Consider the following 22,859-nt stretch of genomic DNA (forward strand, 5'->3'; position numbering starts at 1 on the left):
GTCTGACACTGTATAAATAGTGAGGAACTGGAAGCTGGATGGCCCAGAGATTTAGGATAAAACCAAACACAATTGCTCTCCTCCTCCCCCAAAGAAAAAAAAGTCAATGAAATGATTCCTAATGGTATTCTACTATACTCATAGATTGGTGCACAGCCTAGTTACCAGAGAGGCTTCCTCCAGCAGCGGATGGGAACAGATGCAAAAACTCATAGTCAAACATTAGGCAGAACTCAGGGAAACTCTGAAGACAGGGAGGAAGGATTGTGGGAGCCAGAGGGGCCAAGGACACCAGGAGAACATGGCCTACAGAATCAACTAAGCAGGAGTCACAGGGGCTCACAGAGACTGAACAGGGATTTTTTGCTTGCTCTTGGGATCCTTTCCCTATTAATGGATTGCCCCATCCAGCATTTATATGAGGGTTTGTGTCTAGTCTTACTGCATCTTGTTATGTCATATTTACTTAAGGTCCCTGAGAGATCTGTCCTTTGCTGAAGAGAAATTAAAGAGAGGAGAGATGATGTTGTGGGGAGGCCTGGGAGGCATGGAAAGAAGGGAGACTGTGGTCAGAATGTAGCATGTGAGAGGTGAAAGAATAAAAGGAAAAAAAAAAAGGCATCCATACTGCCCTCTAAAGAAGGGAGAGTCATGTTGTAATGACAAACACCTTTTTACAGTTGCTAATAATAGAAAAAAGTAATGTTAGGAAACGGGCAGTTTTATTTAAACAGACCAAAGTGTACTAAAGATAAAGAGGTCAAACCCAAAGTCCAAACTCTGTGTACTTTCAGAAATTGCATTTATAGCCCCTTGGAGCATAAGTTTTCCAGTGCATTTGTTCCCAGTGAGTCAATGGCTCTCTTCATCTTTCTGGGGATTTGGCTTTCTTGTTTTCTTTTTCTTTTTCTATGGAATCAGCACCGTGGCAGAGGGAAGCTCCCACCTGGCCCCACTCCTTTACCAATTGTTGGAAATATTTTGCAAGTAGATGTCAAAAATCTTAGCAAATCTATGGGCATGGTAAGTGTGATTAATTTTCTTTCAGTGACTTCCTTCCTTCCTTCCTTCCTTCCTTCCTTCCTTCCTTCCTTCCTTCCTTCCTTCCTTCCTTCCTTCCTTTCTTCCTTCCTTCCTTCCTTCCTTCCTTCCTGCTCACCTTCCTGCCTTCCTTCCTTTAGTTTCTTCTTTTTTAAAAAAGAGAATCATTTATTTATTTGTATGTATATGAGTACACTGTAGCTGTCTTCAGACACACCAGAAGAGGGCATCAGATTCCATTACAGATGGTTGTAAGCCACCACGTGGTTGCTGGGAATTGAACTCAGCTCCTCTGGAAGAACAGTCAGTGCTCTTAACCGCTGAACCATCTCTACAGCCTCCCTCCCCTTTAGTGGTTTTTAATGAGTGAATTATATATCCTTAGTAATAATATGTAGTCCTGTACTGGATGCAGATGTTACCAGAGGACAGGAAAGAAGCCTTAAAAGAAGTGTAGGAATACAGGTTTACAGTAAAGTAAGGAAAGGTATTTTAATATTAGTGGCCACTTTCATAGATAGATCGATAGATTGATAGATAGATAGATAGATAGATAGATAGGTAGGTAGGTAGATAGATAAAGAGACTCAGAGGCTTCCCTTGGATTGGCAGTCTTGAAGTTTTTTACAGGTGAAAAAACAGAGGCATGGCTTGAGGTTTTTGTACAGCAAGGTCTTATTTATCAGTGCTGAGGAAGTTTCTGGTTCTTGAGGGTAGGAGACAATGCCTGCTTGGTGCTGAGGAAACAGATTTCATTCTGTGTCCAGGAAGTTGTTAAACTCAGGGGATAACCTTGGGATTCTGGATGTGGCACTTTGGTTCCCAGGAGATGACTTCCCTTATTTAGAGTATTTTTCTTCATGGAGTGAGCTGCCTACAGAGCTTGCCTGTTCCTGGTGGTTTAAGATCATTGTTGGTGGCTTCCAGGGCAACTAAAGAGGTTCTGAAACAGAACCCCATCTTGATGGCTTCAATATTCAAGCAGGAAAATTAGCCTCTTAGAATAAACACTTGAATGCTTACCTAGTCTACACTCAGAGTCCAATAGGAATTGAATCACACTTTAAGGTCAAGGAGACAGGAACGAACTGAAGGCAGAGATGCTAATGTTTATTTTGTTTTAGTTACTCAGGCACCGGCAGGCCCAACTCCAGTGGATATTATGTGTGTGTGTGTCTAATATACATACATGTGCATGCATGCATATGTGTATGGATACATGTATTTGAGTGTGGGCACATATGCACCACAATTAGCATGTGGCAGTCAGAGGATAACCTTGGGTATCTGTCCTGCTTGTCACCTTATTTGAGACAGTGCCTTTGTCAGTTACTGCTGTGTATCTCAGGCTAGCTGGCTGTGAGCTTCTAGGGATTCTCTTGTCTGTCTCCCTTCTTGTGGAGGAAACACTAGGATTGCATGTGTGTATGACTGTGCTCAGTTTTATCTAAGAACACTGAGAACTTTATATATGGAACTATATTTCCAGCCCAAGAATGAAAACAAAAATTTTAATGCAAGCCTGAGCTAGCCCCTAAATCTGTGCTCTGCATAGAGCTAGAAAGACACAGAATCCAGGATGGGATTTGTGACAGTCAGGAGCAGCAGAGTCCATGCTCACAGTGTGTCCCAGGTTCCTTTCAGTACATCAGTTATTCTCTGATGAACTGCAGTGCATGCAGAACTGCGTTCAATTACAAAATATATTAATTTATGTAGTCTCAAGTCTACATTTTTCTAGATATAAAATGATTTGGAGCCAAGGGCATAACCAAGGTTTCAATAGTTCTGAGAGTTCTTATCAAATTTTCTGGATAGTGAATCAATGACTTCTCTATCATTCATCCACATGACAGTCATCCCCTGAAATATGAAGGAATGACCAGAAATCTATCTTTTCCCTGAGACAGCCAGTCACCAGGGAACTCACTGCCTCCACAGTTCCTTCTTCCTGGGCTGGGAGCTCTGAATTAACTCATGGCTTGAGGCAAAATTTAAAATCTCTCTGATTTTAAATTTTGCAAAATTTATTATTTTGCAAAATAAATTTGCTTATTTTCTATTTCTCTACCATGCAATGGTTCGCCACAGGGGAGTTGACTGTTCTTGCCTTCAACAGCAATGGATGGCTGCTTGGCATCAGATCCATGCTCTGTGCACACAACTGATATAAACCCTGTAGAAGGTACAGCCTGGATAGCAGACATGTCCAACTTGCTTCATCCTCAATCCTGCCAGAACTCAGAACCATCAGTGTATGGATGACGTGGAAAAGGGGTGGCAGGAGATGATTATTAGTGTACAGTAGAGGTGACTGAGAGAAATGCCTTGTATTCAGGCAGAGAAATCTGATGCAAATGTAGGTTTATCAGGAAAAGGTAAAAGTAGAATTCGAGCAAATATGTATCAGCCTCTGTTGCACTGAAGAACAGTAATAACAGCAATGTTGGCAAGAGCATAATGGTAATGGCTGCTTAAATGTCATTTTTATTAAACTACTGGGTTTAAAGTCAGTGAATGGGTGAATATTAAAATGTCTCTTTGGGCCTCTCCTCCCATTGATGCCCAACAAGACCATCCTCTACTACATATGCGGCTGGAGCCATGAGTCCCTCCATGTGTACTCTTTGGTTGGTGGTTTAGTCCCTGGGAGCTCTGGGGGGTCTGGTTGGTTGATATTGTTGTTCTTCCTATGGGGCTGCAAACCCCTTCAGCTTTCTCTAACTCCTCCATTGGGGATCCTGTGCTCCGTGCAATGGTTGGCTGAAAGCATCCACCTCTGTATTTGTCAGGCTCTGGCAGAGCCTCCCAGGAGATATCAGGATCCTGTCAGCAAGCACTTTTTGGCATTCACAATAGTTTGGTGATTGTATATGGGATGGATCCCCAGGTGGGGCAGTCTCTGGATGGCCTTTCCTTCAGTCTCTGCTCCACACTTTGTGTCCGTATTTCCTCTTGTGAGTATTTTGTTCCCCCTTCTAAGAAGGAGAGGCCCTTGGTCCTGTGAAGGCTCGATGCCCCAGTGTAGGGGAATGCTAGGGTAAGGAGGTGGGAGTGTGTGGGTGGGTGAGGGAACACCCTCATAGAAGCAGGGGGAGAGGGGATGAGATAGAGGGCTTTGGAGGGGGGACTGAGAAAGGAGATAACATTTGAAATGTAAGTAAAGAAAATATCCAATAAAAAATGTCTCTTTGGTATGAATGAAAATATCGCTTTCACTGTTCACTCTGCTCTGTTTTCAGCTAGCAAAAAAGTATGGCCCTGTGTTTACTGTATACCTGGGCATGAAGCCCACTGTGGTGCTGCATGGATACAAAGCAATGAAGGAAGCTCTGATTGACCAGGGAGATGAGTTTTCTGATAAAACGGATTCATCGTTACTCAGTAGAACCAGCCAAGGCTTAGGTACGTCTCCTTGTTGGGGCACATCCAGGACTGTGCAAGTGGCAATGAAGCTAAATAAGGAAGAAAACTGAGAAACTAGAAGTACTTATGAGTTCATGAATGACTTTGTAAAAATTCAGAACAATTTAAAGATGGCACATGAGACACACTTCCTTATGTCATTTGTTTTTCTTGCAACCTTCACTCTTGTCACCGTTCCACTGCCCTCTTCCATTCCTGTCCTTTTTACTGATTCCCTTTCTCTACCCAGGACACCCACCTCTCTGTGCACACATTACCCTCTCTTTTTATCTCCTCCTCTTAGATGTCTTCTTCCTCTCTCATGGGCTTTCTTCTTTCACAAGTGTACACACACACACACACACACACACACACACAGAGAAACACATGCACACTGACATGCTCACACACACATCACACACAAAATATGTACACACAAACATACATCTCTAGGTTCTCTATAACAGAAAAAATGTGGTATTTGTCTTTAAAAGACTGGATTCTTTTACTTGAAATAATAATTTATATTTTCTTTCATTTTTGTGTAAATGTGACTTCATTTTCTTTATGTTTGCATAAATCTTGACTAACGTGCATTAGTGACCTTTGGTGTGATATTTCTGTACAGATACAGTGTCCACTGTTGAATTTGGTTCCTTTTTCTCATCCTTCCCCACCTCCTCTTGACCCCCTAGTGATCATTAATGAAATTTGGTGTTAAAAATGGGTCATTAATCCATTTTCAAAATTTTACATACACTGTTCCCATGAAGCATTAAGTTTGAGCCTGTGCCTAGGGCATATTCATTTTATAGTACAGTTTGTAAGAATAACAGTTAACAAAGAATACACATGGAGGGGCCCATGGCTCCAGATGCATATGTAGCAGAGGATGGCCTTATCTGGTGTCAGTGGAAAGGGAGGCCTTTGGCCTTGTGAATGCTTGATGCCCCAGCACAGGGGAATGTTAGGGCAGTGAGGTGGGAAAGGGTGGGTGGGTGGGGGAGCACCCTCAAAGAAGCAGGGGGAAGGAGGTGGGATAGGAGGTTTTCAGAGGGGAAACTGGGAAGGGGGATAACATTTGAAATGTAAATGAATAAAATAACTAATAAAAAATTAAAAAGAGAATAATGGTTAAGTGACAGACAAAAAAGAAAGGAAAGCAACAAAATATTTTAGCCACCAAATCTCTATAACAGATTCGTATTCAGGGTCCAAGTATGGATCTAGATATTTTTAAAAATGTGTATAGTATGAGAACAAGTATAGATATGGATATTTCCAGATTTATATCCACTTTTTTCTCTTTAGAAATTGTAAGGAATATTTGAATGTAGTAGGATGAGAGAAAAGACACAACCATGCTCTCTCCAGAAGAGGGTCATTGCCATTCAGTGTTTATGCTTTGCATTGATATTGATAATACTATGTTCCTTTCTAATTATTTTTGAGATTATAGTTTATAATCTCAATATACTATAATATATCATATAATATAGAATATAAAATATAATTAAAATGTAATTGCAATATTTACTCTTTCCCTTTATTCCCCTCACACTCTCCTATATATTCTTCCTCACTGCTTTTCACATTCATAGCCTTCCCCCCAGTGATTGTCTATCTACTTATCTATCTATCTATCTATCTATCTATCTATCTATGCATATATATAATATTTACAGGTCATTATTTATAACCTAAATATATAGTTTATATAGGAATCTGCTTATATGTTTATATTCCTAAATATAGCCTGTTAAATTTATATAATGTTACTTGTGTTCATGTTTTCAGGGATGACTTTTTGTATTGAATAAAAAAAAATCACTATGCAGGATTGTGGAGCTCAGTTTCAGTGGAAACATCTACAAAATATTCCTGCTCCTAAAGCTGAGGGAACATTGTAGAAAGCAGGTGGAAAGACTGTGAGAGTCTCAGGATCTGGGAGTTTGGTGTGAGAATGTGTCTCCTATGTCAGAAGCTATATGTCTCACCAACATGACTTCCTAGACATGAGGTGAAACAGGATGCCACCAATAGACATGCTGATGCAGATGGGGAAAAGCCCATCAGGCCTCAACCCTACACAACTGAGAAATGTTGAGAGTGGAAGAAATAGTTTTCTCCAGGAAACTAGTTCAATCACTTGAAAAGGTTTTTGAAACTGAAGTGTAGATGTTTCTCAAGTAACAATGGGATATCTCATTGCTAAAACTAGTTTTAAGTTGAAAGTGTAGTTACAATAGTTAACCTACAAATCACCATGCCCTCGCATAGCACACTGCAGAGTACGGGTTATTGTCTTTCATAGTTGTATGTCTGATTAGGCTGTCTGGCGTGCTGCCCAAGATTACATTATAACACATGTCAATAACCCAAGAAAAGAGGAATATTCAATATCCTTGTTAAGGTTTACACTTATCAAGTAGCTATTTTCTACAAATTTATAGCAGACAAGTCACAAGTTAAAACTGCTACCTGGAGGAAATCAACTGTGTATCAGTTATTGGATTTTGGAGGTGGTATAAATCTGTCCAGTTTTCTGATGGAGAAATGAGTTGTGGAAAAAGTGCTTCTCTGCATCATTCTCTAAAACTCCCTTGACAAGTTTATTTTTTTTTATGGGCTTATCTTTTACCTTGATCTTCTTTTTAACTTAAAGAATTTTTGTTGAACATTTTAGATTAAAAGATCTCACAGTACATGCAAGAATTTAAACAAGTAGAGAATGAATTTTAATCCACAAAGAGAAACTTGTCAATTACTATACATACCCCTTATCTGAGCAACACAATGTTGTGAGCTCTCTTCTAAAGCTGAAGTTTCTGTACCCTCGGTATCCACTAAGCAATCAGTTCACCACCTGATCACAATCCAGTATTCATTTTCCTGGAGGACAGTCCCTTGATATTTCTAGAATTCACAAGCAGAAAAGCTAGCCCTGACTTTGCCTCCTTACAATTTATTATCTATGTGATCATAGAAGAAACACTTTCCTGACATCCTCCTTGTAAGGAAAATGGAGGAGACAAAAGATTCACAGAGTTATACTGAGGTTTTGAGAAGTTAATGGTGGACACAAGCTCTTTAGCATGTGAAATGTAGAGCCCTGGTGGTGAAATACTAGATTGCATTAAGAGAGGTGTCAGGTAAGGTGCGGCTGACAATCATGTCTTCTATGCCTGCATCATTATCTCCTGAGATGAGTATTTTCAACTAGAATTCATGATAATAGATTTTTTTTGTTGTTGTTGTTGTTCCAACAGGCATCGTCTTCAGCAATGGAGAAACGTGGAAACAAACCCGGCGTTTCTCCCTCATGGTCTTAAGGTCTATGGGGATGGGAAAGAAAACTATTGAAGACCGAATTCAGGAGGAAATCATTTATATGTTGGATGCACTGAGAAAAACCAATGGTGTATATCTATGTCTATAATTAACATATAGGAAAGATGAGTTTTTAATGACAAATAGGCGCTTTATAAAGATGGAGTCAGAGTACAATTGAAGGTTACTTTGCTCCCATGACAACAGTAAGAAATGAGATGCTTATGGTTGCTAGTCTTTCCAGGACCCACACTGACCAACTTTTGTGCAATTAGCCATGAATTATTCATGGTTCTTGTTTTCATTACGGAAGGAAACAAAGGTACAGACAACAGGAAATGTGTTAGATATGGAAGCAGCACGGAACATTTGCCTTATGTTGGTAGGCCCTCTCTAGCAACAGGTCTATCTCTAACTGATAAACTACCCACACCAGAAGGAAAATATACATCTTGGTTGCATTAACTTTAAGAAGTAAGAAAGTTTTCTGATAACTTTTTGAGAAGTGTCACAGGGTGACCAAATTGTGTAAAATGTTAGGTACACTTGTTCCCATGGGAAAGTATGAAATGATGGAGCTGTCTCAGTACAAAGCATGAATGTCTGTGCACATGCAGATGTGGGATATGGTGAAGGAGAAAGAGTGGACTGGAGTGCAGGCAGAGGGGATAAGGTCAGGGCGTGTGTGTGTGTGTGTGTGTGTATATATATATATATGTATATATATATATATATATATATATATATATGTGTGTGTATGTGTGTGTGTGTGTGTGTGTGTATCGTGTGTATGTGTGTGTCCATACAACTTCACGATCTAAATGTCTTGTAAAACTATCATTAACATATTACTTTATTTTCTGTGGAGAATTATTATGCTTTAAATCAATATTCCATCATTTCTAAATGCATATTTACCAGGTTTTTTGGTATTACATAGAATGCAGTTATTACGGAGAGTATTTGTATAATCTGGTTTATCTGAGGATAGTTTGTGGAAATGAAGTGATTGTGTCAGTGAAAGTTGTTTGGGTGATATATAGCACCAAGACATGGAGCAGACGTGCAGAAATGGAAAAGACTATACACCATGCATTGTGTATACTACTTTTTGAGTTCATTTTCAAATAAATTGTCTTGATTATCCTCACGTGTTTAACTTTTGATGGATTTTAGAACATCAGTAGCGATTTATCTCAGTCTTTGATGTTAGTGATATGAAATTTACAGTCTGAAAGTCATTGCAGATCTTTGAGTTCTTTGACAGTTTATTAGAATAATACTTTGTGGCTAACGGAGGTCCTATTTAACATACCACAGCAGACTCGGGTGCTAGATTCTCCGAGCACCCCGCAATCCTTATCTGTTACTGGGTATAGCTGGCATATCCTTTCCTCTACCTTAAAAATTTCCAGCATGGGGGCTGGGCTGCCCTTCCCTATATAATCCAGCCATTTTGGTTTCCTGGTCTTTTGTTGTTGTTGTTGTCATCGTCTACCCTTTACTCTCCTGTCTCTCCCCTCTCCCTTTCCTCCTCTCCTCTCATGGTTCAGCTGAGGATCTTGTCCATTCCTGAATATCCCAGATATCTTTGCCTCTGGTTATGCTCTCTTGTATCTGTAACAATTCATCTCCTCCACCATACCTAGGCACAGTCATGTTCTTCCTTTTTTTATTTCTTTGTTTCATTTATTTGGTGCTGAAACCTGGGAGTTCCCCTTCAAGGAACTCAGCCTCTCTGAACTAAGCTGCCGATCTCAGGATCCCAAGGTATGTACAGATTATTTATTTCTGCCAGTGCCTGCTGTCCATCAACTCTGACCCCAAATTCTAGAGTTCACTTTCTGAGCTACTTCCACATGCTCTAACTCTAGCTCCGCTACACTTTTCTGGGTATCTCTACTAAAGATACTGTTTCCCCTTTGCCCTGCTTTCTCATCTGTCTCTGCTGGATAAGAGTAACCCTGAGCTGCCTGCTTTGTCTGCTATTACTACAAAAGTCACATTAGTGTGCCAGGAAACTCCTCTTGCCCTACTTGGTCCTCAGTCATGTGAATAAGTGAGTTCTGCCTTGCTGCTGGGGTGTGGGAATGCCACTTGGGCAGGAGAAAAGGGAGACACTAGACTGAGTGTGAGAAGCGCTGATACACTGCTCAGGGAGTGGGAAAACACAGCCTAAGGCGGGTGAGGCCGAAGCTGGGGTTCCCTGACTCCTGGACATCCAGATACCACTGGAAGTCTTGAGGGAGTTGGGAACGGAGGGGGCGGGGCGGGGGTTTGGGGCACTTATAGCTCATGGGTGATTGTTCTTAGCTTGGGTGACTGTCCGGGAGTGTGGAGGGGCCTTCTGCGGGGGACTGCTCTGTAGATGAAGGCCTTCTCCATGCTCCCTGAGGCAGTTCTTGATGAGAGAGACACTCTTTGGTCCCAGACTGCTTATTGCTTTTTCATTGTGGAAATGGTGCATACCCCCTCCTCAGGGTGGACCAGAGATTAAATACCTTTTGTAGGAAGGAATGTCCAGGAAGGGAAGCTTATTGGTTAAACCCCAGGGCCTCTAGATATCTCATAAGCATGGAGAACTCAGGTCTGGGCTACCTGACCTTAGGTAGATAGGGAGCAGAACTCCATATGGATTTTGGGGTCTATGAACCCACTCAACCATACAAAGTTTCTGGCATGCCCCACAAGTAAGGATGCCTCTCCTCTGAGATTTGTAACTTTTTTTTTTTCTGACAAGTTTCCCATTCTGCTTGGGAAGGGAATGCCACTGGGTCTTTACTGAAAAGAGATAAACTCACAAAACAAGTTTCAAAGTAACTTTTAAACTTTATTTCTTTATTTAGAAGACCTTGTTTTTACAAAGACTACTCCCAGAAATCAACCACCTGTGTCTCATGGTAAATGGTTGGATAGAAGTTAAAAGTTTGTAAGTTCTGTGGGTCTAAGAAAGTGTTCTAAGGTATGCAAATGCAGGTTGTAAGGGTCTAAGAAAGTAATTTAAGGTATGTAAAGATCTGAGAATTTGAAGGTTGAAATACAAGTTGGAAAGTTCTAAGACTGTTTCGAATTTCTTTCCCTCTATGTTATTGTTATACTAAAACTTCTAAAGTTCAAAATTCCAAGTTCAAACAACGAAGTTCTGATACGCTAGTAAAGGACGGAATATTATTATCAGTGACAAGTTCAAGGTTTAATATTTTCTTTGGTTGTCTTCTAAGAAGAGACATAAAAGTACTTCTTGATTGTGTTAAAAACATCTCTGTCCGATCTATATATCCAGCCCTCTGGAGAGAGTGCTAATGCTTTTAACCCAGAGTCAGTTCTGGATCCCTATGCTTTTACTCTCACTTAAAGGCACGAGTCTACTGCCTTTTCTGAAATGTGAATTTCAGTCCAGACCTCAATGCTAACATATGCTGGGGGTTGGTCTGCTGTTCTGTATACAAATGCTAATTTCTGAACCCCAACTTCTAGTTGCTCCCCCGCCCCCAGACAAGTGAATTCTCATGTACACCAGTCTTTGGTTGTATAAACCTTGCTCCCCAATTTAAAGCTATTGGTTAAATAAAGGTAGTCACAGTCAATAACTGGGGAGAATAGAAGTTAAGCAGGGCTTCAATTACCAGGCCAGGAATTGCAGGTAGGGATCATGAAGAGAAGGAGAGTAAGAGGAGGGAGAAGAAATGGAGAAGAGAAGGAGAAAGAGAAGGAGAGAGAAGGCAGAGAGAACAGGAGGTCTCCGTTAGATGTGATGGACCAGGAGCATGTGCCTGAGTGAAAAGCTCCACCCCCACTCCAAGGACTGACTGTTGTAGCAGAAATAACCCGGGTGAGACTCAAACAGCAAGTACTTGGGGAGCTTGGCTGGGAAGTAGCCAGTCTAGTGTTAGAAAAATAGATTAGGGGTAATTCCTCCAGTAATTGAGCTAAAGCTAAGTAACTACCCTAAGTCTCACTCATTTGGAAGCTAGCCAGGGATAAAAGTAAATATATTAATTTACAAACATATATAAAAATTTTATCTCCTCTTGTATACTTAAAAGATTCTTATAAGCTTCAGGGAGTCAACTTGGATTCACCTCTAGCCAGGTCAAATGAACTCCAGATAAGTATGCCTAAGTTTTCCCATCTGCCTATGCCTGAAAGTGGGATCTTTGATCTTGGGATTTCCCTACCCACAACTACCAGGACCTTAGTCCTGAAAGTTTCAGATATACCTTCTGTCCCTATTCTATCTGTCTCAACAGATTTCAAATCAACCACAGACTGCTCCAGCAATTCACCAGCTTGAGATGTTCCCTGGGATTTTGAGTCCTAGAACACTTGCATACAGCTAGCCCCAGGTGGTCCAGCTTCACAAACTATTCCAAAGCAACCTGCAATTCCCTAACCCCAGAGGGTCCAGTTGAGCCTGGACAAAAAGTGAGACAGCCTGCACTCCAGTCTTTTTCTTCCAGGCTTTGGTCAGCATTCCAGTTTTCTTGGACCCCCAACAATCAAGCCCAATGTCAGCAAGAAGAAGTCATAGAAAATATTACATTATCCCTTATTATTCATTATCAACAAAAGCTTGGATGTTAGGTCTCAAACCCTGGGACAAATGGCTATCTGACCAGCCTATTTGGCATATTAAAACAGGCCTGACCACCAGGTTCTTCCAGTATCCCTCAGTTTCTCTTTGCCACAGGGTATGCCTGGCATACTCTGCTCCTCTATAAATTTCTCCAGCCCAGGGACTGGGCTGACGCCTCCCCAGCTATTCTTCCTTATATAATCAGGCATTTTGGTTACTTGGCCCATTTTTTTGTCTACCCTTTATTCTCCTGTCTCTCCCCTCACATGACTTGGTTCAGGGTCATGTTCCCTCTAGACACTCCCAGAGTCTCTGGCTCTGGCTCTGGCTCTGGCTCTGGCTCTGGCTCTGGCTCTGGCTCTGGCTCTGCTCTCTCTATGATATACAATAAATCTTATCCTCCACTGTAATAAGAAAAAGAATAATATTTTGAAATTTGAGTAAGTAAGATAATGTGCATATGGGAAATGATTTTTGTATATATAATATAGTAATACAATATAATGTAATAATATAGTACAATGATATAATATGATATAATATAATGAAATACATTACAAATCTTGTCTGAAAGTGGTGTGAAAGAGCAGGGAAATTTAACTTGATTATGAGTTTCCATCATCTGGCACACATTCACTTACACTTATCTTCATTCAACCTCTCCATTGGACTTCACACTCTCAGCAATGCTATTTCTTCATTGTATAGCTCTGAACACTGGAAGTTTCTTTACAGGTTGTGTAGACCTATTGTCTCTATAACTCTTATTTTTATACCCAGCTGCTTGTGTCCTTTTGAGGTTGTACTGTGGTGATTGACACAAGACAGAGGCCCTGTGCAGATACTGTACACTTTACAGCATAAGCATGATTTCATGATACTTTCTGGAGATCAGGGTGATGCTGTAGTCAGTCTGTAAATGGTGGAAAAGGTCAGAGAAGGGCTCATACTTTGAATTCTCACATTAAGAGGTGGGTATAGGATGAAGAATCCTGTATTTGCCACAGTAGCATGGGTTGACCTTCCTGTCTGTGCTAAAGGGTCTTTTAGTCCATGTGTCCAGAGGTGGGTGCAAGAGAATGAGTAAAGGAGGACTCTAAGAACTGGTAACGTGTGCATTATGTTCTTTAGCATGTTCCCCAAACTACCATGTATATTTTCAAGCATCTGAGTATATTTGTACTTTCTATCACCGTCACGTAAGAAAAGCCCATTTGAATTACCTTAAGTGTGCTTTGTTAAATGCATTGCATGTTTCCTCAGCTTAGACCAACCTCGTAATCAATATGGAAATTTAAACTCACCCAGAGATAGGAGTATGTGGAATTTTCCCTGTCTTGGTTGCTATGTCAACTGGTGTCATTGTGCTGTTCTTATGCAGGCAACCACATTGTTGAGAGTCCATGGGTGCATTCCCCCTGCCATGACTAGAGGATACGCTGTAGCAGCAGGGGCCCCTGTCATCCAGCTCTTACACTGTATCCCAATCACAGTAGTCAGCTCTGGAGCAATTGACATGTATACATATAAGCAGTGTTACATAGATTCAATAGGTTGTATATACATTTCTGTGGTTTTCCCTGAGCCTTAGCAGTGCACTGTAGATGTATTCGTTAGGGTTGGGTAACTTACAACACTCATTCTCTGAATTTAAACCAGTTGCGGGTCTCTGTAATCGTCTCCATCTGTTGAAAAAAGGTGAAATATAAGGATATTTCTTTTTCTGCAAAATGTAAGGATTGGCATGCATAATATAGTTAGAAAGTAATTTTCAATAAATAATTGAGATTTGTACTTAGAAAACAATTAGAAATTGATTTTTTCACTTCTCCTAACACCAGATGGCTCTCTCTGACTTGCTTTCGTAGCACTCCCATAAATAGAAGGGGCTGTATTTCCTTTTATTTTTCCCACAGCATGTGCGGTACTTTCTCCTTTTTAACAACAAGTCCCACTTTCTTTTTATATCTTTTTTTACTTTTTCATTGGCTATTTTCTTTTTTTTTTTTTTTTGCTTTTTTCCCAAATTTTTATTAGATATTTTCTTCATTTACATTTCAAATGCTATCCCGAAAGTTCCCTATACCTTCCCCCAAGCCTGCTCCCCTACCCACTCACTCCCACTTCTTAGCCCTGGTGTTCCCCTGTACTGGGGCATATAAAGTTTGCAAGACCAACGGGCCTCTCTTCCCAATGATGGCCAACTAGGCCATATTCTGCTACATATGCAGTTAGAGACACGAGCTCTGGGGGTACTGGTTAGTTCATATTATTATTCTACCTATAGGGTTGCAGACCTCTTCAGTTCCTTGGGTACTTTCTCTAGCTCCTCCATTGGGAGCCCTGTGTTCCATCCAATAGATGACTGTGAGCATCCACTTCTGTATTTGCCAGGCACTGGCATAGCCTCACAAGAGACAGCTGTATCAGGGACCTTTCAGCAAAATCTTGCTGGCATGTGCAATAGTGTCTGTGTTTGGTGGCTGACTATGGGATGGATCCCCTGGTGGGGTAGTCCCTGGATGGTATAACCTTTTGTCTTAGCTCCAAAACTTTGTGTCTGTAACTCCTTCCATGGGTATTTTGTTCCCAATTCTAAGGAGGAATGAAGTATCCACACGTTAGTCTTCCTTCTTGATTATCTTGTGTTTTGCAAATTGTATCTTGGGTATTCTAAATTTCTGGACTAATATCCACTTATTAGTGAGTGCATATTAAGTGACTTCTTTTGTGATTAGGTTACCTCACTCAGGATGATATTCTCCAGATACATCCATTTGCCTAAGAATTCCATAAATTTATTGTTTTTGCTATTCTAGGTTTTTTGTTATTGCTGATGAATTTGCAAATTGCCCTTTCTAACTCAGTGAAGAATTGAGTTGGAATTTTGTTGGGGATTGCATTGAATCTGTAGATTGCTTTTGACAGGATAGCCATTTTTACTATATTAACCCTGCCAATCCATGAGCATGAGAGATCTTTCCATCTTCTGAGATCTTCTTCAATTTCTTTCTTCAGAGACTTCAAGTTCTTGTCATACAGATCTTTCACTTCCATAGTTACAGTCACACCAAGATATTATATAGTTTTTGTGACTATTGTGAAGGGTGTTGTTTCCCTAATTTCTTTCTCAGCCTGTTTATCCTTTGTGTACAGAAAGGCCATTGACTTGTTTGAGTTAATTTTATATCCAGCTACTGCACCGAAGCTATTTATCAGGTTTAGGAGTTCCCTGGTGGAATTTTTAGGGTCACTTATATATATACTATCATATCATCTGCAAATAGTGATATTTTGACTTCTTCCTTTCCAATTTGTAACCCCTTGACCTCCTTTTGTTGTCTAATTGCTCTGGCTGGGATTTCAAGTACTATATTGAATAGGTAGGGAGAAAGTGGGCAGTCTTGTCTAGTCCCTAATTTTAGTGGGATTGCTCTGAGTTTTTCTCCATTTAGTTCGATGTTGGCTAGTGGTTTGCTGTATATTGCTTTTGTTATGTTTAGGTCTGGGCCTTGATTTCCTGATCTTTCCATGATTTTTATCATGAAGGGGTGTTGGATTTTGTCAAATGCTTTCTCAGCATCTAATGAGATCATCATGTGATTTTTATCTTTGAGTTTGTTTATATATCAGATTACGTTGATAGATTTCTGTATATTAAACCATCCCTGCATCCCTGGGGTGAAGCCTACTTGGTCATGATGGATGATTGTTTTGATGTGTTCTTGGATTCTGTTTGTGAAGATTTTATTGAACATTTTTTTTTTGGGTTTGGGAAATGGTGGTCGTGGCTCTCCCCCCCAAGATTTATTTATTATTATATCTAAGTACACTGTAGCTGTCTTTAGACACACCAGAAGAGGGCATCAGATCTCATTATGGATGGTTGTGAGCCACCATGTGGTTGCTGGAATTTGAACTCAGGACCTTCGGAAGACCAGTCAGATGGTTCTTACTCACTGAGCCATCTCTCCAGCCCTTACTGAGCATTTTTTGCATGGATATTCATAAGGGAAATTGCTCTGAAGTTCTCTTTCTTTGTTGGATCTTTGTGTGGCTTCGGTATCAGAGTAATTGTGGCTTCATAGAATGAATTGTGTAGAGTACCTTCTGTTTCTATTTTGTGGAATAGTTTGAGGAGAGTTGGAATTAGGTCTTCTTTGAAGGTCTGATAGAACTCTGCACTAAACCCATCTGGTCCTGGGCTTTTTTTTTTGGTTGGGAGACTATTAATGACTGATTCTATTTCTTTATGGGAAATGGGACTGTAAAGATAGTTAATCTGTTCCTGATTTAACTTTGGTACCTGGTATCTGTCTAGGAAGCTTTCCATTTCATCCAGGTTTTCTAGTTTATTGAGTATAGTCTTTTGTAGTAGGATCTGATGATGTTTTGGATTTCCTCAGGTTCAGTTGTTATGTCTCCTTATCCAGGACTAGCTGTGGTGGGCGTACTGGGTTCTGATGATGCTCAGTGTTCTTGGTTTTTGTTAGTAAGATTCTTATGTTTGCCTTTCACCATCTGGTAATCTCTGGTGTTAATGTTCAAACTGTCTCTGGCTGGAGCTCGATCATGCTGTGATTCTGTTAGCCTCTGTCAGCACTCCTTGGAGTCCAACTCTCACCTGAGTCCCAGTGGCCAGAGCACCCCCTGCAGGCAAGCTCTCCTCTTGCAGGGCAGGTGTCCAGAAGTCTGGAATTCTGATCCACCTCCTGAGTCCTTGGGTCAGAGCCCTCCCTGTAGGCAGACTCTTCTCTGGCAAAGAAGGTGCCCAGGGTCTCATTTCTGCCTCCTGGCTGAGGATGAAGGCCCGATGGGACCCTGACCAAGAAGCTCTGTTGCCTCTGTCGCCCATGTGCTCTCCAGTGATCACAAGGTCCTGTGGCATGGAGAGTCCTCTGGGGCCCTCCTATTTCACCCCTCCCCCTGCTTCTATGAGGGTGTTCCCCCAACCTTCCACCCACTCCTGCCTCCCTACCCTGGCATTCCCCTACACTGGGGAAACCACCAACTGTCCCACTCTCTGCACACCAATTTTCCCTAGGAAACTGAGTCACCCTCACTGTCATAGAACTGCCCAGGGCACTGTGAAAGTAGATGGGCACAAACCTAAGTTGTGCCGTGATGAGAGTTTGAATATCTCATTCACAAATTTAAGACACTTACCACACACTGGCTATTTTGAATGTAATAGAACGTAAAAGCTTTTAGAAGAAAATACATTGATTGAAAAAATTAAGTTATTAAGGTTTGTGTAGTCACTGTGAAGAACTATCCACATTTAGATTTAAGTTGCACACATTTATATATGGTTTTAAAATGATCTGTCTTCATGTCTTGTCCTCTTCAGAATGAGGACTTTAGGAGTGTGGTAAAAAGGAGAGAACAGTTGGAGATTGCAAGGTAGATGTTGTATATCAGATAGTTTATCTGGGGAACCCAGAATAAAGTGTCTCTCAGGTCTGCGGACGTCACAGAGATGATTCTTCACTAGGTAGCTCACATTCCTAACTGTTCCAATTTGAACATTTAAAGCCGGTATGAGGAAGGATTGTATATTAACTTCTGATTTCCTTTGTTCTAGGCTCCCCCTGTGATCCTAGCTTCCTTCTGGCCTGTGTTCCCTGCAATGTGATCTCTACTGTCATTTTCCAGCATCGTTTTGACTACAATGATCAAACATTCCAAGACTTCATGGAGAATTTTCATAGAAAAATAGAAATTTTAGCATCTCCTTGGTCCCAGGTTCGGTTCGGTTCTATTTATATGTGAAAATATTATGTACCCTAGTCTGTACTGTTATCCTCCAGGAGAAGGTATTGGATCTCTTGGAACTGGAGTTATAGGTGGTTGTGGGCTACATGATCTGAGGACTTAGAACTGAACTTGGAGCCTCTGTAACAGCAGCACATGTTCTTAACTTCTGAATCATTTCTCTAGATCCAATATTAGTTTACTAGTTTTATTAGTTTTTTTTTTTAAAGAGGCCACTAAATTGCTGGGTGTGGTGATATAGCCTGAGCTGCATAGAAAGGTTCAGGCCATCTTGGGCTACCCTGTAATAAACACATCTAGACAGACAGACAGAGAGACAGAACGAACAAAACAAGAAAACTGCAAAGAAAATGCCAACCAAAAGTATATCAAGATTGTTTAGATTTTCTTTTGTTCACAAAATTTCTAGGCTATTTATTGTTCATTCTTATTTTTTTTTATAATTCCTAACCAATCTGTGAGCTATCTGTTTCATTTAAAACTTAAGGGAAAAAGATGATATGAAATAGAATAGAAAAAAATTATAGTATCAGAGGGCTTCAATTTTATCAAAGCATTTCTTTTGGAAAACAACAGCAGCAACAACAACAATGACACTTTTTTTTTTCCTGATTTTGCCCAATATTTGGGGATAGAGATTTAGGCTACAGGATGCATTTCTTACTATGGTGCATGGTCAGAAGATGTTTCTAACCTATGCTCTACATCCATGAACAACGCCGGTTTCTATAGATTATAAGGGAAAATATGTTCCACAAAACAAGGGCAATGGAGAGCAAATAGTTTACCCGCTTCAGTATTGGAGTAAGAGGTTGAATCCCGGTCACATGAAGTACATTATCTAAAGCAGCGCTGGCTTGCTTTATTTCATTAAAAGGGTAAAGTAATATTTCATAATAAGGTGGCACTTGAGTATAGAATGTCTCCCCCCCACACTCACACATACACACACACACGTTTGAGATTATATTTTTTTAAATGACTTCCAAGTTTTTTAAAAAACATTTATTTAGTATTATACATAAGTTCACTGTAGCTGACTTCAGACACACCAGCAGAGGGAGTCAGATCTCATTATGGGTGGTTGTGAGCCACCATGTGGTTGCTGGGATTTGAATTCAGGACCTTTGGAAGAGCAGTCAGTGCCCTTTCTTGCTGAGCCATCTCACCAGTCCTACATTTGAGATTATAATCACATAATTTTTCTTTCCCCTTTTGCCATCCAGTTCCTCCCATGTAATTGATCTTCCCTTGCTCTCATTCAAATTAAAGTTTTTTTTCTTTAAATTTTGTTACATATATACAAAGATACACATCAATGTATTAGTAAGACTGCCTAGTTTGTTAAGTGCTGCCTTTATGTATATATTTAAGGGCTGATAACTTTATATTAGGTAACCAATTAGGAGATGTCCCCCAAGCAGACTTATACTCTCTTTTTCTGCACTCTTTACTCATATAGGGGTGGCACCTCATGAGATTTCTACTTTGACTTTAGCATGTCTATGGTGTTGCCATTTTTTCAGGTGTCTGGTGAAATATGCACAGGGTAAACTGGGATGCAGACTGCTTCTACCTCTGCTATCACTAGTTTGCTGTCTCAGAATTTTTGACTTGTCATTCTGCATCTCAGTGTTCTCAACAGGACAGAGGGGAAGGTAGCATTAGCCCACACATTACTCTGGAAAAATCTGTTGTCAGGAATGCAAATATGACTTGGAGTTGCTGCATAGGCTGTGCACATGGTAGATCTGACCATTTGATCCATGCTGTGCCTGTTTCTCCAAATGCCAGGCATATAGGAGCACAGGGAGGCATGTGGAACTCACCGTTATGAAGTGTTGGACAGCTGGCTATGGCCTGAAAGGTTTGCTGATTGTATGAATGCATTTGTTTCTCTTCTAGCTGTGCAGTGCCTACCCTATTTTATACTATCTCCCTGGAATCCATAACAGACTCTTAAAAGATGTGACTCAACAGAAAAAGTTCATCTTGGAGGAAATAAATAGGCATCAAAAATCTCTGGACCTCAGTAACCCTCAGGACTTTATTGACTACTTCTTGATTAAAATGGAAAAGGTACAAGTGATCTTGATTTGCTACTTCACATTTGTGGGTGTTCTGACTTAGCTCATGTTGTCCTGGTGAAAGTGGGATGTTCCAACCAATGTTTATATAGAATTATATAAAATATTCAGGGATCGCTAAGATTCTCAGTTTATTTAGAATTAGAAAATTTATGTTTATCATGTTCTAGGTTAGTTCTTTACTTTGAGGAAAATGAAAACACACCCATTCAAGAGTGATGAGAACCTGCCATTCTGTGTAAATGAATCTCCATGAACAGCAGGTGTTATGACTTAGGGAACATAGAAGTTTTCTTTAAAGAGACCCTGGGAACTCTTTGCAGTTGAGCTAGGCTTTGAGGAAACTCCAATTTAGATCAAAAGGAGGATAAGCTAGAGGGTGGTAATTGTGGTTATTAAGTGAGCTAACTTTGAAAAAGTGACATTAATTTGAATTATGGTGACGGATGTGTGGAATGAAGAGATAAAAACTGTGATAGAGTTTGCATGTGTGTAGTCCTGAAGACTTTAAGCATAGTGAACAGTCAATAGGTGCTAGAACTGATGGTGTTTCTAAGTGCCTTGATATACATTACACTTGAAAAAAATGACATAGGAATTAATATCCTTAGTGGATGAGAAGTGAGTAACAAGAAAAACCTTGGAGTTTTGTCCCTTTGATTTTGTTATAACTGTGTGAAGGAATCCTAAGCTAGAACACTCTAATGTCGAGCTTTTCTACGGAATGCTTATATCATATTGTATTATTTTTTATTATCTGTAAGCCTTTAAACCAACCAAACATACAAACAAACAAAACTAATCCCTCCCATTTATAACTATTAGGAAAAACACAATCAAAAATCTGAATTTACCATGGATAACCTGGTTGTCAGCATAGGTGATCTTTTTGGAGCAGGAACAGAGACAACGAGTTCCACAGTGAAATATGGGCTTTTGCTCCTGCTGAAGTACCCAGAAGTCACAGGTATGATCAGATGGGCAGAGGAATGTCCAGTAGAAATGGTCAGACAGCACTAGAAACCGTTCTACTCTTTCCTTGAGTAGACATTGTACTAGCAACAACTGCATGAATAATGTGCTTACCTAGCATTGGATGGATTCAGTTCAAACTAGATCACAGAAAAGAACAAGTATAATAACTAAGATACAGCAGGGAATAGAAAAGCAGTGGCCATTATTCTCCCTGGTATGATATGGAATCATTGATTTGTGTTGGGACCAACACAGAATAGTTTTCTTAGGGTCTGAACAGAACTAGCATCCTTCTCACACATTTTTTTCTACATGTTAAATAAATACTTGTTTTTTCAGAATTATTTATTATTTAAACGTTTGTTGTCGTGTATTAATTATAGGCATTGAGCTGCTTCATTACAACATATCCTTATATGTATAACTATTTTGATTATTCCCCCATTCCTTTCTCTTCCTCCTTCTCCCTCTCAGTAATTTCCTTCCCCTTCCCAACTGTTCCCTTTGGTACTTTCATGTCTGCTTTTTCCCTCCCTCAATAAACCAATAGTTTTGGAGGGGATGATATAGATGTGTCATTTATGGCTGAGCATTTAAAAGCATTTAAAGCCACTTATTTTATCCTCATGATCTAGTCTCTGCAATAAGCTCTACCAGCTGCAGCAAGAACTTTCTCTGACTGAAATATGGAGTAGCATCAATCTATGGATATCAACATAAAACTTTAGAAGACACATTTTGCAAATCAACAGCAATAGCTTCCCATTGAGGGCCTGTAACATTCTTAAACCTTTGCCCAGCCTTGAAGCACCAGACATGAATGCTCTCCTACTAAGAGTGATTGGAACCTAATCAAATTTAAGTTATGAGAGAATATACATCATTTGTCTTTCTTGGGGCCTGGATTGTCTCATTCAATATGTATTCTTACTCTGTCTTTTTACTTGAAATTTTATAATTTTATTTTTGTCCACAGCTGAATAACGTACCACTGTGTATATGTATAGCATCTTAATTATCCACTCATCAATAAGTGAACACATTGATGGATTGCATTTCCTAGCCATTGTGAATAGAGCAGCCATGAACTTGTGTGAGGAAATATTTCTGCAACAAGAAATAGAATCTTTAGGTAAAATACCCTGGAGTGTTTTTAAAGAAAACTCCTGTGTTCCCTAAGTCATAACACCTGCTGTTCATGGAGATTCATTTACATAGAATGGCAGGTTCTTATCACTCTTGAATGGGTGTGCATGTGTTTTCATTTGCCTCAAAGTAAAGAACTAACCTCTAACATGGTAAACATTTTCTTTGTATTTGGGTTTTTATATCTGGGTCATTAATAATTCTATTTCTAGTATTTTTTCAAGAGATCTCTACACTGACTAGCTATTGCAAATAGAGCAGTAATGAACATGTATGAACAAGTATCTCTGTAATATGATACAGAGTGTTTTGGGAAAATACTAAAGAGTGGTTATGTTTTTATCATTAGTAATCCTATTTCTTGGTCTTTTGAGAAATATCTACATTGATTTCCACAATGACTGGGGCAGTTTGCACTCTCACCACCAACAAATAATGGTTAGTGTTTGATCGTACCCTCAGCTGCATCTGATATTAGATTTCTCAATTGTAGTCATTCTCATTGGAATGAAATGTATTCTCAA

At 39.9% G+C, this 22,859-nt stretch overlaps 1 protein-coding gene across 3 annotated transcripts in view; it reads left to right on the forward strand.

Moving 5' to 3' along the window:
* The window catches only part of LOC110285739 (cytochrome P450 2C70), a 58,487-nt gene that overhangs the window by 26,939 nt on the left and 8,689 nt on the right, over positions 1–22,859 (forward strand). Inside the window, exons 1-6 of one of the 3 annotated variants that reach the window (XM_021152120.3) lie at positions 811–1,023; positions 4,284–4,446; positions 7,716–7,865; positions 17,937–18,097; positions 20,033–20,206; positions 21,040–21,181. In XM_021152120.3, the coding sequence (XP_021007779.1) occupies positions 856–1,023; positions 4,284–4,446; positions 7,716–7,865; positions 17,937–18,097; positions 20,033–20,206; positions 21,040–21,181 (958 nt within the window). In that variant the 5' untranslated portion in view covers positions 811–855. Of the gene's footprint in view, positions 1–809; positions 1,024–4,283; positions 4,447–7,715; positions 7,866–17,936; positions 18,098–20,032; positions 20,207–21,039; positions 21,182–22,859 lie in introns of those variants that run through there. The other 2 variants (XM_021152121.3, XM_029472472.2) reach the window with 2 other exon arrangements.

The sequence above is a fragment of the Mus caroli genome, unplaced genomic scaffold (assembly GCF_978045245.1).
Source record: "Mus caroli unplaced genomic scaffold, Mus_caroli_1 scaffold_20, whole genome shotgun sequence".
Classification (NCBI taxonomy): Eukaryota; Metazoa; Chordata; class Mammalia; order Rodentia; family Muridae; genus Mus; species Mus caroli.